Genomic DNA, 19406 nt, shown 5'->3' on the forward strand with positions numbered 1-19406 from the left:
AGCCTCCTGGCTAGAAAACCTTCTCTAACAATGGATTAGCACCTTCTCATCAACTTAAATTCTTAGAGAGTTGCCTAGAGGTAATTGAGAGGCTTAGCTGCTTTCCTAGGTTTACACAACCAGTATGTGTCAGAGGCAGAATTTAAACCAGGGGTGGGGAACCTGTGGCCTTCTAGGTCCTTGGGTACAGCCATTTTTAACTTTATATGTTGATTTTATTTACTTGTATTTGCATTAAAATATGGCTGATAGTGTTTAAGGATGTTAATATATTTTTCTTCAGCCATGATGGCAACCAAGAGTGAATTTTTCTACCCTATTAAAATGATTTTATGGGGGGGCGGGGAGTTAGGTTGGTTTTTTTTTAGTAGCAGCAGCTTCAAGTAATTAAAATTTAAACAGCTATCTTTCATTATTTTGTGCCATATACATTGTTTTGGAAAATTAATAGCAATCATCTTCTGTTGGAGGAAAAATTAGACTTTTTAAACGTGCCTTTTGAATTTGATGCAGTTTTGACTGTGGGTTAAGGTGACCTTTATACTTGTTCTCTTCCAGATAAAGCTTCTCCAAGGAGGTTGCCCCGGAAACGGGCACAGAAGAGATCGGTGGGATCTGATGAGTAAATGTTCATTTGTGCAACAATTCAATCTTTACTAAACCTGCCCTAACATTTTTTGGCCTGATGGGAATTAGTGCAGAGAAGCCATATCAACATATGAGGAAACTACTACTTCTGTTTGGACTGAGTAATCAGAGCTGTGGCGATAATATTGCTGAAAATGCACTGCATATGTTTTTTCTAAAGTAACAAATTTGGGTTTTTTAAACCATTAAAAACTGTGTGTGTGCGTGTGTGTGTGTGTAAGCAGTTGGTCTTACCAGAATCATTGTTGTACTACCTGAAATGTGCCTTTAGAGTGCTAAATGTAATGCTAGCATGTCTGTACCCCACTTGAAAATTTGTAGTGGTTTTTTTTTTCTTTTCCAGAAAACGTAATGAATAATTGCCTAATCTTATTGTGTAAGGAATTTCTCGTTTTTACTGTCTATCATGCCTTGAACTGTACCGCAGAAAAGAATTTAGCTACTCTGTTCCTCAGAATAGCTACTAATTCAGCAGTGATGGCACAAATTCTCTGGGTGTTTTTTTATATCTGCAACTAGTATTCTAAAGGCACAAGCAGGAGTAGCTGCTTTTAGCAATATAGTATTTTGTTTTGGTATTTTGCTGCTGTTTGCTACAACACGCACATTGGAGAACTTCCTTATATAGATCAAAGAACCCAGATGAATTTATATCAATCTGAGATCTAGCAGCAAAATTGTGAAGCATGAGACTATGTGCTGAACTTGATATATAAATTCCAACTCTCCATACCCTTCCTCATTTTTTAACAAAAAGAAAATAGCACACTTGTGTGAGCTAAATTATTGTGTTGTGTGTCATTGTTCTGTTGTGTCTGATCCAAAAGGTGGCTTTGGAATGATTTTAGATCTATTCAATATTTGTGAATTGGTGATTTTCCTCCCTTCCCCTTAATGGAAACTACCATGACTAGAAATTTCCTTATTCTGCAATTTTGAATAGAAGAAATGAACCTCTAAGCCTCTGTGTGAAGTGGGAACTCAAACTGTAGGACACAGATCAAAAATGTGTTCCAAATTTTAATTTCTGCAGACTCATAAAACAGAGTTGAAAAAGACCTACAGCATCTAGGCCATCCTTCTCATTTTACAGATGAGAAAACTGAGGCCAGACAAAGTAACTAATCTGTATGAATACCAATGAATAAGTTGAATTATACATGTATGTGTGTGTGTATATATATATATTCATGTTATATATTCTATAGGTAGACATAGTTGAATGGTTGGTTTTATTTTTTCCCTAAATTGTTGGTTAATTTTTCCCTAACCTTGTAAGTAGTTTTTGTGCGTGTTTTTGAAGTTTGCATGTTTTTTTTGGTTTTGGTTTTGTTTTGTTTTTTAGTAAATCTGTTTTAGATAGTAGAAATCGAAATATTTAAGAATTGAACTTCCTAAATTTTCTTTGAACTCTTCCTATATTATTTGGCCTTTTTTTTTTGTTGTTTTGCTGTAGTCTTCTGTATATATCAGGCATCATAGGTGTTGTATGTTTAAGAGTCTTGGTTTGAAGATAATTGATATTTAGAAAGTTGTCATTAAGGCCTGTAATGAAATTGACATTTTTGTTAGACTTGAGTAAAGGAAAAACTTTTAAAAGGCTTTTTTCCATGCCATGAAGCCATTTTCTCCTACATGTCTTTGAAAAAATGGAAGGCAAGGTGAAGCTAAAGTTTGCTTTAGCTTTTTGCCTTTACCTTTCTTTCTTTTCTCCCCTACCTCTTTTGAAATCTGCATTTAACCTGCCAAGAATAAACATCTGAGCCAATGACATTTGAATAATACCTGTAGCAGGTTAAAGGAGGGACTGATGTTCCTAAAAACCTGTTTTGATGGTATACTATAAACATAGCATTCCTAAAATTCAGAGTGTTTGGGCTGTTATCTTGGTGTGGAAGACCAATAGTTTATTTTAAAACTATGGTACTTACTATAAAAAAAATAGACATAGCTTGGTTTTTGACAAGCAATATCAGTGAGTACTTAGTAGGAACTAACTGTACAATAAATGGAATTAAATTCCACACATGGTATATTCAAGCACACTTAATAACAAGTAGCCTATTTTTAAAATAACTTTTAAAAATGTAAATATCTGGATGAGTTTTGTTTGGGGTGTATCTACTTAATTTGCAGACCATGGTTTGAGACCCAAGTGTTGAATATGGGTTTTGTGATTAATGATAACTTTTGAAAATCTTGGTTTCACACATCTATAAAATGGGATTAAGATGTTGACCCTTTCCTATCCCCTAGGGATGTGAGGATTAATGTGTCAGTAAAGCACAGATTCTCCTCAAAATATTTGTCATGTTATATTCTTATACAGTAAGTGATTTTCTAAGGTGTTTGCCTACAATTTGTTGTCCTAGGGAGGGAAAGAAAGTAGGTCTTCAGAGTACTGAAGCCCGAAGAAGAATAAGGAGTGGGAATAAAAGCAACTGTAGCAGAAAGAGGAGAAAGACAGAGCTCGAGTGAGAGTTAAATTCAGAAGTTAGAAATTTCAAATTTCAGAATAATTGGCTTTGGTACATAAAGGGGAAGCATATTTTAATACCAAGGGGGAAATGTTTGGCAATCACGCCTAAAAAATATTTCAGATGTTAAATGGGAAAGCTTTTGTAATGATCTTATACAGTGACTTTACTGACACAAAAAGGATTTACGCTTACCCTTATTGCCAAGTTCAAATAGACCTCAAGTGTTCATAAATAGGTAATGTGTAACTCCCCTAGCACCTAACACAGTGCCTTGCACATAGTAGATACTTAATATTTGTTTAATTGAATTATAGTAGCCATAATCAACACCACATTTGATATTGCATCTTCTTACTCATACACATATGGTTAGAGAATTAAATTGATATCTGTGTTTAAAATAGTTGGAAATAAGACATCCTTCTCTGAAATCTCCCTTGTAGATAAACTCTGGAGGCAGTGTCAGTGTATATATAAATACATATAATTTTATAGATTAATACATTTCATATACCACATTTTTTATTCAGCTTATTCATTATTTTAGTTCTAAAACAAGATGTTTGCTAAAATTTAACAACTTCCCAGTTCTACTTGAGGTGTTCCCCATATTTGGGGATAGCCAAATTAACTGCTTGGTACACCTTTGGCCTAGGGGTATTAAAACAACAACAAAAACCTTGCCATCAGCATGAATTAAAAGTATTAGGTTTTATTTGCTAGATTGAATCTCCTATCAGACTTGTGGAATCAAATTTTTTTAAAACTGGAGGCTTGAGCTCAGAGTGTGGTGAAGGGCAAGACGTTTTACATTTTAAAGCTGAATCCGACTCAACATGTTACTTGATGTCTAAAAATTATCCTGCATTATGATCCCTGTTAACTTTGTTAGATAACATTTGTATAGTTTTTAAAAATTATTTTTTACTGCTTAGAATAATCTGTGGCCTGTTAGCCTAATTATATTTGAAGTTATATTTTTTAGGATTGTTTAACAATGTAGTACTAATACTGCAATAATACTTGCACCACCTACCTCATAGGGGTGTTGGAAGGAAAGCACTTTGTAATCTTAAGGCAGTATATAAATGTGAGTTATTATTACTATCACCTTTCTGGGCTTCATTTTATTGTCTATCCTTTATAGTACAGTATTTGGAGCCACTCCCTGATACTCTGATAATAATAGATAAGCATTCTAGAATTGCCAAGCTTAAGTGGAAGCTGCCTAGGAATATTTTGACATTAGCTCAGAATCAAACCTTTGAGCACCTTACTGGTACAAAACTATTTCCCAGGAATCTGAACAGCCAGAACAACATTTCAACCAAATTTTTTGGTGTGTAATACATACTGATAACTTAGTGCTGCCCTTGAGATACTGCTGCAACATCATAGTGTTCAAAGTGAAAACCATCACAAAAAGATGATGTTCAGCATAGTTTTAGTGCTAAGTTTGTGTTCTAAGTCTTTGAAAATTGGCTAAGTACAACAGATATAGTAACTGAATCAAAATATTCGATTCCCCTACCATTATGGAAAAACAGCACTTGATCAGACATTTAAAACCTGTTCCCAGAGATAGTCCTTTATACCACCACCTCCCCTACAATGGTTTTCAAATACCATTTGTCTGAAAGATACAGAATCCTTAAATGTAAGCTCTAACTAACTTTAGAACAGTAAGGTCAAACTTAATAGAAACAGGGGCAACCAAACCATATATAAAAATCCCTGTAGGCTGCATATTAACTTAGAAAACCACACATGTGTATTTCTTTTTTTTTTTTTATTAACACAACACCACATTACAACCAGATAAGTACTACATTTTAAAATCAGATTCAAGCTGCACTTGAGATTGTATGGACCACGTGTTTGCCACCTCTGCCTTAGAGGATATATAGGCCATATTACAAATGAGTAAACTGAGAGATGACCTATCCAATGTCAACCTGTATCGGCTCCCTTCAGGTTTAAGTTTTTGTTTCTCTTTTAATATTACACAACTTGCATACATTCCCAGATACTCAACATAATTTATTAAGTGTTTGTAAACCATATATCAAATACAGCGAAGTATATAAAGGAAAAATATCTGAATGGGGTGAATACCTTTTAACAGGCATCTATTTATTGTAGTATTTTCCAGTTCATTTGACTATTTTTGTTAGTTCATTTAATTCTAGTCAAGGATGGCCAAGCAAGCAGAGGTATGGGTAGATATATGTATTAAATAGAAACTTGATACTGAAATTTCCATAAAGGTAAAGGAAGGTCTATGGCAGATTATTTGGTCTAGAATTATTAAGATCCAGTCCACTTATCACATACTATTACTCTCTAAGATGTTCCTTTCAGACCAAATTGAGCCAGGCAAAATCTTTCAGCACCCTTTTCCAGGCAGCTTCCTTTTTAGCTGGAGAAAAATATTGTTAACTATCACTTGCAAAACTAGCACCATTTAGGATTGAATCCTTTGAACTATTAGTGTGCTAAGTAATTTTTCACATTTGAATGAGTGATAACTTGGGCATTTTTGCATGGACAAAAGTCTTTAACATAAAATCAATAGTGTGGTAACAAATTCACTAACACGAGGAGAAGGTCTTAAAAAGGATGCTTACTTAAGTTTTAGGAAGCCTAGGTTCTAATCCTAGTTCATACTAATTAGCTGTGTAATGCTGGGCAAGTCATTTAATCTGGATCTTCAGTTTCCTTATCTGTAAAATGAAAGGGCTGGATGAGATGATTAACTAAAATTATAGTTACTACAAACCCTTAATTTGATAACAAATTTGGAAGGTGTATGTCTTTTAATAACTATTGGAAAGAACAACACTTATTTGGATATATTTAGTTCTGGACTGTTTAAAAGCAGTCATAATTCAGTGCAACATTCACTGAGCAGCTACAGTGTGTAAAGTACTTTGCTGGTAATGTTTTACATTTGTGTAGTACTTTTCAAATGCTTTCTTATAAATTACTCATGCTATTCCAGTCAAAAGTGGGACACTTTTGAAAGGTACACTTGTATACACAGACTCCACAAAGCACTTATTGTGGCTGGCTAGTTTGCTATTATCCAGAATGGAAAACTTCAAGCAGGTGGTCTCCATGCATTAGAGAACAGGCTTTATTCCACTTGAATTGCTCTCATGTGCACTTTATTATTAGAATTATATGTAATACAGGGCTTTGCATTTCATGTCTCATTCTATTTATAATTAAGTGACCTTGTTATGACTAAAAGAACCTGGGCCTGCTTTTTATCTTGTTCTGCAACCCCGTGGTGCTCTTATTGCCTCCATTAAGTAGAGAATAGGCTGTCATACCATTAGCATTCTACCCAGTGAAGCCAACTACAAATGAAATGGGGGGATAGAGGAGGCACAGCTTAAGGATATTAAATGGCAGTATGAGTTGGAGTATTTTACTGAAGACCACTTAAATGATTCAACTTCCCAGCATACCCCCAATTTATACTCAAGCTCTGTGCTCACAATTCTTCTTTGTTTAGCACCCGATCATCAAGGTCGTGTGCTCTACTTGCAATTAAAATAAACTAAATCTAATTTCAAAAGCTAGAGCAAAGTTATTTCCACAGCCTAAAGAAATAGCACTTCTTAAATCTGGTTCAATGAACAATCCTGTACAATGCTTTTTTTGTTGTTGTTGTTCTTTGCATATGAGTCAGTCTGTGATTGTTTCCATCCTATTTATATCCTTCATTTCACTGTTAAACTTCCAGAACATTTCTTATACCTGCTGCTTCACCACCTGTCTACTTCTTAAAAACCTTGTACGCTATCATTCACTCATCAGTCTACTGAAACTGCTCTAAGATATCTACCCCTTCCCAATCCAATTATCTTTTCTCAGTCCTCATCCTCCTTTACATCTTTGATGTATTTGACCACTCTCCTTCCCTTGAAACTCCTCTTTGACACTCTATCAGTTCTACTATTACCACTCATTTCTTCTGCTGACTATTCCCTTGTTCCTTAAGTCTTAGGAACTTACCTATTCTTATCTGTTCTTGTTGTTCAGTCATGTCCAATTCTTCATGACCCTGCAGGACTATACTCTCCATAAGGTTTTCTTGGCAAAGATGCTGGAGTGGTTGGCTATTTCTTTCTCCAGCTCATTTTACAGATGAGGAAATTGAGGCAGACAGGATTAAGTGACTTGCCCAGGGTCACACAGCTAGTAAGACACCCTAGATTTGAATTCAGGTCTTCCTGACTCCAGGCCCAGTACTCTACAGCAGCTAGACAGTGCAAACAATTGCTGGCTACTTTCTTAAATCCCTCTTTGAATATGCCGTTGCTCTCTTCAAGAATCTCCTGTGGCTTCTTGTTGTCTACCACATCTAAACTCTTCTTGATTTTTCAAGACCCCTAGATATTTTCTATTCCTGTCCAACCTTATTTGTCCTCCAAAGCTCACTAGCTGAAGGCCTTTCTTCCCATTTATTTAAGGCACACTTTCTCCCGTTTATGTTTGTACATTGTTTACAGGATATAAAGTGCCTTACTTAGAGCAGCCCTGTAAGATAAGTAGTACAAGCATCAGTCCCATTTTACAGAGGCGATATGCCCTTCCCTCTATCCAAATTATAGATCTATATCCACCCTTTAATAAATCCTGATACTACCTCTCTGAAACTTTCCCTGATTATTCTTAGTCCATAGTGACCTACATTTTTGAATTCCTATACTACTTTTATTCTGTACCTCAGAATTTAGCACTTGATTATATACTGTCAAAAGTCATCAGATATATAGTGTGTTAAGGCTCACAATATGCTTTCTTCACAATTACCTTAAGTAGATATTCCAAGTATTACTAACTTCATTTTACAGATGAGGAAACTGAGACTCAGAGAAGTCAAGTGATTTTCCAAGTAATTATGAGAACCTGCATTTTAACACCAGGTCTCTTCTGACTCCAAGTCCAGCATCCTTCTTGTTATACCATGCTTATCCCTGTATGACTTGTCCACACACTATATTCTGGCGCCAATGAGCAGAAGAGGCAGATTCTGTCTCATTATGGAGAACTTCATTTGAAAAGGCTACCTCCTTAGCTTGGAGATATTTTAAGCAGAGGCTGGATAACCATTTTCTCAGGGATGTTGTAAAGGGGATTTGAACTAAAAAGTCTATAGTCTAAATAGTCCCTTCCAGCTAAAGGCTTCTGTAATCCTGGAGGTCAGGGACTGTGTCTTATGTTACCAGCACCCCAGCCCCCGAACTATTGTTCAATAAATACATCTTGACAGCAAGATATCAGAGGCCCTTCAGCTCCCTTCACACCCCCTCCTCACCTCAAGCATGTAGCTGAACAAAGCCCTTCCGAACTCTAAAAGCACCCACCCAAACAATATATAAAATTACCCAGGAAACTAGACCGAGGTAAAAATATAATGTGTGCGTGATACAGGCACCACCTGGCTTCTGGTCTTCAAACTGGACTGATTGACCATTAGCCGTGCATGTTGTTACAGGGTTTCATGGTGAAGTCCGAGTTGCACTGAATGGCCCCTGAGGTTCTTTCCAAATCTGATTCTGCGGATTGAAAACATTTCATTTCACTTTCTGATTCACTCAGGCTAGGTATCTGCTTTTGTGTTGTTGTTGTTTTTTAATTTGGATCTTATGATCTAGGGCTGTCAGTTTCAAGAAATGTATGCTAAGATTCCATTACAGCAAAATATTTTGGCCCTCTTTTAGAATGTATTTTAAAATTAAGTCTTGTTAAACTTTCTTTGTAGCAGTCTGTGAATGTGGAAACCTTTTGTTGTTTCACTGGAGAAAAAAATATTTAGGTTAATGAGTGTTAATAAAATTCTTGTGCTCAAAAAAAGCACTAGAGGCCAAGATCTATGAAGCAGTAGAAAGCATCGATTTCCCTTATTGCTTTATATTCAAATTATGTATTACTGTCAGCCAACTGCTATCCTCTCTCTCACTTGTATTTTCAAAAACAAATACAGGTACGACTTATAGCTATGCCTGAGAATGTTCACATGTAGTATGAAGCTTGCCCTTAAATGACAATGCCAAACTAATGATGGGTCTTGGAGCTAAGGAGGATAGTGAGACAAATCATTCATATGCACTCATGCAACAAATTCAGTCTTTATTTAATTTTCCCCTTCACTTTATGAGGAAACTCTTAATTTTCTGAAAGCAAATGTAAAATCTGGACATTTTAAATTATAAGGTAGTGTTATAAGGAAAAGGAAAAATAAAAGTACTTTTTAAAACAAAGTTCAAATGTTATTTTTGGGTTTTAGTTATTATACTTTCCAAATAATGATCACAAACCCCCTTTCTTGAATGCTGTGCAATCTATTACTTTTTTCTCAAGTCTTTCCTATCTATATCCTATTATATACCTTCTACTTTGTTATTAATAACTGTATGCCTAACAGCATACATTTTTTCTAAGGAACTAAAACCAGATTTTTAATTCCTCAACTTGTGACCCTAATGAACTGGTAGTAACAGCTATTTATAACAAAACTAAACTCTAGAGCAGTGTTCTCCAAAATTGGGACTATGGCATGGTCCCTAGGCTGTGGGATCACTCAGTCATGGTGGAGTGAGAAGATGGGTTCAATCTCAACCTTTTCACGATAGCCAATCATAGGCCTGTCTTGCACGCAACTACACCATTCCCTTCACCCATTGCCTCTCAACATTGCCTCTGCCCTGCCCTGTCCCACTACACCGGGCAGCCCGTAGCAACTGCAGAGGCAAAGCTGTCATCCCTTGACCTAGTACCTGCCATCATAGGAATCTCAAGTCCGACTTTGTGGAACTGTCCTCATAGCACCTCTATTTCTGGTGAAAGGGCGAGTTGAACAAGATGAGCAGGCATGGATGGACTGCAATCGGCATTGCAAGTTTTCACATTCCATCTTCTCAAATTACTCTTCCAAGCTTCCTCACCACTATGAAGGGCAGTACCACTGTTCTTCCAGTTGCCTGGATTCACAACCTCAGTGTCATCATTGACTCCACTCTCATGCACATGTCCAGTCAGATGCCAAATGTTATTTCTGCCTCCATGGCATCTCTCACAGGAGACCACTGCTGTCCACATAGCCACACCATCATAGTTCAGGCCCTTAGCATCTCTCCCCTGGGCTATTACAATAATCTATTGGTCTCCCTGACTCAAATTTCTCTTTAATCCTCCTCACAGTGCCAAAATCATGTTCCTCAAGTGCAGTTCCATCGATGTCACCCCCTTTTAAGACTCCTTGTTAGGGCAGCTAGGTGGCACAGTGAATAGAGTCCCAGGCCTGGAGTCAGGAAAATTCATCTTCCTGAGTTCAAATCTGGCCTCAGACACTGGACAGGTCTCTTACACCTGTTTGCTTCAGTTTCCTCATCTGTAAAATGAGCTGGAGAAGGAAATGGTAAACCACTGCAGTGTCTTTGCCAAGAAAACCCCCAATGGGGTCATGAAGAGTTGGACATGACTAAACAACAATGAAACCTTATTTGCTCTGGGATCAAATATTATTTCACCCTTCTTTAATTTACATTTTTGTGTAAGTTATATAGTGCACACAAATAGTACAGTAGTAGCTGTACATAATTATTATAAGTAAACATACATATATTGGGGTGTATGCTCAAAAATTTTTTTACTCATGGAGTGAATGATCAAAACAGTTTGGAGACCACCCACTGCTCTAGAGTTTCAGATGAGAGTGGGAAACCTTCAGATTTGTGTTACAGACTTTTCATAAAACAAAATTTTTAAGAATAGTCTTGAAACCTTGAAGATTTTAATTTCTAACAATGGAATATGCTTTGACCTGACTTCAATTTAATCGCTAACAAAACAGGTAATATTTAAAATAGATCAATAGTTCATTTGGGTTTTGTAGTCAGGATTCATGATTTCTTGGTTTGTATAATGTAAGAATAATCTACAATAAATAGTTATCTTATTGCTATAGTTGCAGGTAGTTTTTCTTCGGTACTAAAAGTATCTTGAACCCATAAACTACATCTAGAACATCCTTGATATGCTTAGAGGAAACTAGCATCCATTTAAGTTTGGGGTTGGGGGGAGCTTTTCATCTCAGTACTGAAAATAATCATTACTGGAGTAATTTTACTTCATGGTGATAAAAATCACTATGAATATCTAAATACAAGATGGCTTTTTATAGATTTCATACTAGAATAGAATTAGAAGCAGCCATCTTGACTATTAAATGCATTATACAGTAAGAGAAAAATAATTAGTCCACTGACAAAGTCATTCCATAGCAAATAATGTATCTATTTGCTCTATCATTTGGGGATCTAGATAAGTGACTCCTTCTGTGCTGAGCTGAAATTCCAAGTATTCTTGGTATACTGGTGATTTTTACAGAAAAACAAAACTAAAGGAATGCAAAATAAAATGTAAATAAATGAGGTTTTTTAAGAACTGTCTAGTAGTAATTTTAAAACATAAAGTAGTTGGCTTCATTCTGTGACAAACAGCTGAAGTTTTCTAAGGCTATAGCATTTTTCTACATTTTGGGGAAACAGTAAAGACACAGATATACCCCTTGAATTTTAATTGCACCTAGGACCTGTCCAGCCAGGAAACATCTCACAGAAACGCTAAAGCCAAAGAGCCCCACAACTCGGTCATAATTGTCTAATAACTGTTGATGACCAGTGCTCGATAGCACTCTGGTTTTATGGCCCTGATGACATTACTTAAGTCTCAAAATATAAAATAACACAAGCTTCCATGCAGCATCAGTGAAAGAATGAACAAATAATTGTTGTAACATTTACAGTATCTTTCCTTCAGTACATGATGGCTTGATTTGCAAAACCATCCACCAAATTGAAGCAACTAAATGAGCCCTCAAATGGCACACAGTGGTGTCCTTCAAGCAATAGTGGGTACTCACTATCCAGAACGTGAATAAGATGAGATGAAAGGGCCACCAATGAAAGCATTCAAATGTAGCAGTTCATCTCTAAACAGTGCTTGGGAACTAAGAAAAATGTGCTTAGTCCCTGACTACAGCCAATGCTAAAGATGTGTCACCACTTATGAGTTCCAAATATAGCTTGAGAACCATTTGCCAACATTCATCTTACCTGCTTCAACCACTAGTATTGGTCCATCTCTGCCCAAATAGTCCAAATTCAGGTTTTAAGAATCTTAAAGCAAAACTAGTGTTGCTCCAAACCCTGGGGACCCGAAGTTGTAGTGGGCACGTGCAGCACTGGTTAATAAGAGCTGGCATTTATAGATGGCTTTAAAATTTATGAAGTGCTTTACACACATCATATTTGATCCTCACCACATCCCTATGAGGTAGGTGTCCTGTCATTGTCCTGATTTAACAGATAAGCAAACAGGCTCAATGAGGTTGTGACTTGCCCAGAGTCGCACAACTAGTAAGTATCTGAGGTGGGATTGCAACTCCATTCTTCTGCCAAGTCCAGTGTTCTATCCACCACGCCACCTTTATGCTTTCTTATTTCACAGAATGAACAAAACGTCCCCAGGCCCGCCTCTCCGAGTTGCCAAACACAGGAAAAGCAAAACAAAACTGGTGACCTCAGAAGATAAGAATGACTCCAGGAACCATCCTGTTCTATAGCAAAGGTAACGAAGAAAGCAGCTCCCTCCTCTAGATTCCCTCTACCAAACCATAGGCCCCACACTCCAGTTAACTCCTATTTGCCCCAGAAAAATCTGAACTCACACAAAATGTGACCAGAGTTCATGGGAAGGAAGCTCTTGATAAGAAACCAAGAAAGTGCTGTAGGATCTCATCAAGTACACGTAAATTATTTTTGTTTCCTCAGCCTAGCATCAGGGTTAGGGTGACAGCCATAGAACCAGCCAGACAGGGGTGGGATCAAGTCCCATTTCAGATGCAGACCGGCCGTGGGACTGTGGGCACATCACTTGCCCTCTCATTGCCCCAGGCAACTCTCTTAAGAGTATAAATTGCCGAGTTGTTGCTGATCTGCATCGGTAGAAGGGGAAGTTTCCTCAACAAGAGCTCTATATCAATTAACTTGACAGGTCCCATGCAAAAATAAACTATTCATGCCAGAAACCAAAGTAGAAATATTAATGCTATAAGAAACACAACTTTTGAAACAATCAGGACTCTAGTGGACCACTTGTTAAAAACCTCTTTTTACCCACCTATCAAATCAATCTGTCTCCAGAACATGACCCAAATATTAATATATATGTATATATGAATACACAAAAGATGTATGACTTAATAATTGTAAAGCCTCAATTTTTTTTTTCTTACTAGACTTAAGCTCATAGAATTGGAAGGAACCTTAGAGAACATCTAGTTCAACCTCCCCCCCAGTGAAGGAACACATTCGACAACATTCCCTACAGCCTCTCTTTGAATGGTTCATTATCCCATGGGCCATCCCCTTTAATTTTGGGGCAGCTCAAAGTATTAAACATTCCTTATATTTAACCGAGACTGGCCTCCCTGTAAATTCCTCCTATGGGTCCTAATTGTGTTCATTGAAAACACTTAGAATAAGTTCACTCTTCCACATGACAGCTTTTCAAATATATTTGAAGACAAAGATATGTACTCCCACCCCCATCATCTTTTTTTTCCAGATATGATGGCAGGGGTGAGGTGGGAGGGGTTAATGGAAAGACCCAATTGTAACTGTACCTGTGTACCAAAATTAATACTAAAGGGTAGTTTTTCTCGAGTAAAAATACATTTGATGAGATGGTCCTTTTCCATACATTGAAATCTTTCAAAAATGATGGAAGCCAAGGATGAATCTGCTATTATCTTTTTTTCTCCTTCTCATATTCAACAAGTACCATATTGGTTTGTTGTTGTTTTTTTTAACCAACCCCCTCCCCTCCCCCCACTCTTTAATATGAGATCTCTTTCAAAGGAAAAATATGTACAACTATTTTAATACTTTTACAAAAATATGTCTAAACATACATTGAAAAGTACATTAAATTACCATATAAAATGTATTTACTGTGGATTTTATTACATTTTTAAAATGCAAATAAAGATGTTTTATTCATCTTTATCATTGCTGCTTGTCTCTGTCACTTGTCATTCTTATTCTTCTTCCCAGTCTTTCCACAATGCCATCTTCACCACCATTGCAATTTTTAAGCAGTGGATCACAAACTTTACCCGTGTAGTTAAAATCAACTTTTATAGAATGTCTGCCCATGGCTTTTCAGTTTTTTTCACTAATTGTCAAGATGTGACACCCCTGAACAAAAGCCCATCTGAGGTCTGCCTTTGGGGGTTGTCTTTGAAGGGCCCATAGCTGTGATACCATTACACGTAGACAACAATTTAACTTATGAGGATTCAAGTCATTTTAGTTGAGGGGTTGGATACCCTTTAAGTAAACCTCAGATGTAGCATTGCCCTTTTTTGAAGAAGAGCTTAGGGCCTCTTAATTCCCTATGACTGATAACCAGTTGGCCACTTGGTCTTCGTCCAACTTCTTTTTGGGTATCTCATAATCACTCTTGGGGAATGTTTCTCTTAGAAGCACTTTTTTCACCTCAGTGGCAACTTTCAGCCATCAGCCAGTACATCTAACATTTCTCTAAAGCCTTTTTTTTTTTTTCCATTTTCAGTGGCTGTGTTGTCACAAGAATGACTTACTTACACATCTGTTTCATAGTTGTGTTACCCAGCATATTGAAGAATGTGGATTTCTGATTTGGTTAAGATGATGGGACTGGGGTGGGGGGATGGGAAGGTTGATCTGGTACTAAAACTCCTTCCCCTAATGCAAATCAGCAATTTATCTGCAACTTTCTAAGAGTTGCCTTGAGACACAGAGCATCTTATCCATGGCCACATAGCTGGTATATGTCACAGGCAGGGCTTGAAGTCACTCATGTCTTCCTGACTTCAAAGTCTGTCCTTTTATCCACTATGCCAGGCTGCCTCTCTGATGCTGAAGTGATATTTGTATATTTTCCAATGGCTAAGGAGTTGGTAGTCTACAATCTTCTCATTAAAACTGGATGATAATTAATAATGTCCTACATCTAAATGTAGGACTTATTTGCTAATCTCTGGCACCATCCAGCGATTGCTTTAAATGCATTCAGTCACTTTCTGCCAGATTTTGCAATTCCTAAGGCTATCAATTGAATGGCTACAGGCTGATCAGCATTCCATTTTGTCTTAGTTGTTTTAGAAAGGAAAATACATACTTATTAATCTTGAAAGTGGCATTCTGAATTTTTTTTCTTCTCATGTATCCAGTGACATTCATTCTTTTCATTAATACTTTCTTCTTCCCAGTTATTTGTAGTTAAAGTATAATTAATAACTGCTTTTAAAATTTATATTCATAATTATATCTTAACACTAATCCTCCTTCCAGACAGCTTTGCCCCTCCCCAGATATGGTAACCCCTAACCTCACAATAACTCACAGAGCAACCAGCAACACTGGTCCAGAGAGCTAAAGGTTCTTTTATGAAAACTATCAAACCTTCCAAGTTCTTTTTGGTTTTTGAGATTTTGTTTGAAATCATAGTGTTTCTACCTGTGCTACAAAGAATGTGTTCTATGCTGCGCTCTGGTTTTATGCAAGCCAAATTTAAGAAAAATGCATGGCATCTCTATGGACCAATGGGATACTTGAACTCCGACCATATACTAGGCACTGTGTATGTGTAGATTAGGGCCAACTAAGGAAAACAAAAGAAATATTTCATTCAGTTCAGAAAATGTTTTATTTAGCCTTTACCACATGAAAGACATAGGGCTAAGCACTGAGGGTACAAAGATAAAAATGAAAAATAACGCCTGCCCTTAAGTATGTTCTACTAGGGACATGAACAGATAAGTAAATTCAAGAGAATTTGTGAAGGGAAAAAGCACTAAGAACTGGGAACTCAGGAAAACAGGAGGCACCTAAGTTGAACCTTGAAGAGAGCCAGGGATCCTAAGTGGTAGAGGTGAGAAGGGAATGCATTCCAGGCGTGGCAACTGATCATAAGTCAGTTTGAGTAATTATAGGTCAAATGAAGGGAAATCTGGAAAGGTGGATGGGATCACTATTACAGAAGGTTCTAAATGCTACGCTGAGCTGTTAGAAGTTTATCTTAGAGACAGTAGGGAGGGGCTGAAGATTTTTCTGCAGGAGAGGGTCATACTCAGACTTGCCTTTTAGGAATATCAAGTTGGCAGCTATGTGAAAGGTGGAGGATAAAGAGACGAGAAACATGGTCATCCAGGTAAGAGGTGCCAGTTGAGACAATGGGAAGAATGCAAGGGATTTGGAGTTAGAATTTGACATTGATTTGATGGCTATGAGAGGGGAAAAAAAAAATTCAAGGCTTCTCCAAGGTTGTGAACCTGGGAAAATGGAAAGATGATGACGTCCTCAAAGTAGGGAAATTTGGTAAAGGAATGGCTTTATGAGGGACGGATGTGTGCCCTTTTCTGTCTTGTTGAATTTGAGCTGCTGACAGGACATCCAAGTGGAGAAATGGTTCTTGTTGTTTATTCAGTCATGTCTGTTTGGGATTTTCTTGGCAAAAATACTGGAGTGGTTTGCCATTTCCTTCTCCAGCTCATTTTACAGATGAGGAACTGAGGGAAACAAGTTAAGTGAATTGCCCAGGGTCATGAGACCATGCCACCTAGCTGAGAATAGCAACTGGCATGCATATGGTGCTTTTTAAGGTTTGCAGTGTTTTTACATGTCTGTTATCTCATTTGGCCCTCAAAAAAACCATGTGAAATAAGTACTAGTTATTACAGATGAAGAAACTGAGGCTGAAAGTAGTTAAGTAACTCATGTGTTGTCATCCATCTTGTAGATTTCTGAGATTGGCATTGAAAGGAAGCCTTCATGACCCCAAGCCCAGCACCTGGGTCCACTATGCTGTACTGCTTCTCCAGGAGGTAGATGGCCATAGAGGACTAACGTTCAGGAGAGAGGTTAGGGTTAGATGTATAGATTTCAGAATCTATACAAAGAGATGACGGAACCTCTGAGAGCTGATCGGGTCACTAAAGGAGTGAGGAGAGTATAGCACAGCCTTGGGAGACACTCATGCTGAGTGAACAGGAAATGGATAATGATCCAGCAGAGACTGAGCAGTCAGACAGGAAGGAGGAGAATCAGAAAAGATTATGCAATAGGAGTGGGCAAACTGTCAAAAGCAGCAGATTAACAAGGAGGATGAGCACTGAGAGAAGACCTTTGGTTTTAGCACCTTACTAGACATTGCTAACCAGGTGACAGCAATTTCAGTTAAGTGGAGAGATCAGAGGCCAGATTGCAAAGGGGTGAGAAGTTGCAGTGAGGAAATGAAGCAGCAAGCTTAGACACCTCTGTCTAGGAGTGTCGCTGAGAAGGGGAAAGCTTGAGGGGATGGTAGGGTCAAGTGAAGGCTTTTTAAGGAAAAGAAAAGGCCTGGGTATGATTGTAGACAGCGAGGAGAGAGTCAGTGCATGAGAAGAGATTAAAGATGAGGATGGAGGAAAACCTCAAGGAACATATAGGAGGGTTGGCCTTGGCAAAAAGGGACTCTAAGGGTCATCTAATCTGGAGATATCAAACTCTCCAGTACTACCCTAACCAGATTAAAATGTAATTGGGAAATATTTAACAAAAGAAATAAAAGCACAGTACAACATAAATAATATTAATTTGTAGCTTTCTAAGTCAATATGCTAAATCCTTTCTATTTGAATTTGACACCACTGATTTAGTCCTTCCCCTACATTTAATAGATAAGGAAACTAAGGCCCACAGAGGTTAATAAGTTAATAAGGTTAATAACCTGCCACTTCAGACACAGATTCTGGTCCTAGGTCCTCTTACTGCCAACCCAGCACTTCATCATGAAAGAATAAAATGCTGAGGGGATTTGCCGTATGGAATAGGTGAATGGAATACCTCTTTTCTCAAGAAAGTAGGGATCAAAGCCCACCGCTTGAAAAAGGGACCAGGAAGAAAGGGTGATTTAAGTACCTTGAAGAGAAAAACTGTTTGGAAAGTTGTAGAGTTAATCAGGGAAAAATAATATATTTGATTTATTGCAGTTAAGGTACAGTTGAGATTGGATAAATTTGTAGCGCCCCCACATAGGGGATTTTATTTTTTCTTGGCATCACTGGAATAGGAGTACAAAGGCAGGCAGATAGTGAAAGGACAACTACGTAGAGGTTAGCAAGATGTGAGCTGCAATAGGACAGTTATTCAAGAGATTCTAAGGAATAAGATAGGATCAAGACAGTGAAGAGGAAACTGAAGCCAGAGCAGCAGTAACTGAGTGCAAATGGAGAATGGAGGGGGTGAAAGGTCTGGAGGTAGTGGTGAGGAACAGTAATAGGCCTAGGACTGAGGCAGAGTGAGAAAAAGAAACTTAGGAGGTCAAGATCACAGAGACATCCATGTTCTTCATGAGCGAGATCTAAGATGTGACCATCCCTCGGTGTGGCTGAGGTGGAGTGAAGGGACAGGTCTTAGGTGTTAGGAAGTTGATGTGATAGGATGCCAGGGTGCTGAAGGGGATCTCTGGATCTTCTGGATCCAGAGCCTGGATAATGGCAGCGATTGGGAGAAGTGGAGAAGGAGAAAAAGACAGTGAGACCGGCATTGCACTCTTTGAGAAAGAAGCTACAGATGCCTGCGTCAATCTGAACATGATGGATTGACCCTCAGAGGAGAAGAGGGTGCTGAGTGATGACTACAAAGGAATAACTTGGAAGTTTCAATGAGGAACAAGAAGGGAAAGATGGAAGGAAACAAGGGAGGGGAAACTATAAGTAACAGGGTTTTAGGAAATTTGCATACAAATGACATCGTATTAATCTGTATTGGATTGTTGAGGAGTCCTAAAATTTAACATATTCCTGAAATGTAGTAGGTACTTATTAAAAGTTCTTTGGCTGATTGATTTAGAAGTATCTCAGGATTAGTTGGCAAAGGTGCCACTCCACCTAGCATCTGAATTCATCTCTACCTAAGTAATTAGCCTCTCTATGTTTACAGATGTCACTTTTTTATTTTTGCTATTGTATTATTTGTACAGATTAATTTTAAAATGTTTCATTAAACTCTACATTTTTTTAGAATCAGACAAATTTAAGAGTAAGATGAATGGTTTGGGCCCAAAGTCCCCGAAATACTGAGTAAAAACTCTTACTTGGTTTCAATTAAACATTTATTATATTCAAGGCCCTGTGCTAGACATAGGAATACAAAGTTCAATAGACAACAGTTCCTG

At 37.6% G+C, this 19406-nt stretch overlaps 1 protein-coding gene across 1 annotated transcript in view; it reads left to right on the forward strand.

Moving 5' to 3' along the window:
* The window catches only part of SSR1 (signal sequence receptor subunit 1), a 28683-nt gene extending 21972 nt beyond the window's left edge, over nucleotides 1-6711 (forward strand). Inside the window, exon 8 of the mRNA XM_027837814.1 lies at nucleotides 559-6711. Within this exon, the coding sequence (XP_027693615.1) occupies nucleotides 559-626 (68 nt within the window). The 3' untranslated portion in view covers nucleotides 627-6711. The remainder of the gene's footprint in view (nucleotides 1-558) is intronic.
* Nucleotides 6712-19406: the final 12695 nt, after the last annotated feature.

The sequence above is a fragment of the Vombatus ursinus genome, unplaced genomic scaffold (genome assembly GCF_900497805.2).
Source record: "Vombatus ursinus unplaced genomic scaffold, bare-nosed wombat genome assembly UNPS02000577.1, whole genome shotgun sequence".
NCBI classification, from domain to species: Eukaryota; Metazoa; Chordata; class Mammalia; order Diprotodontia; family Vombatidae; genus Vombatus; species Vombatus ursinus.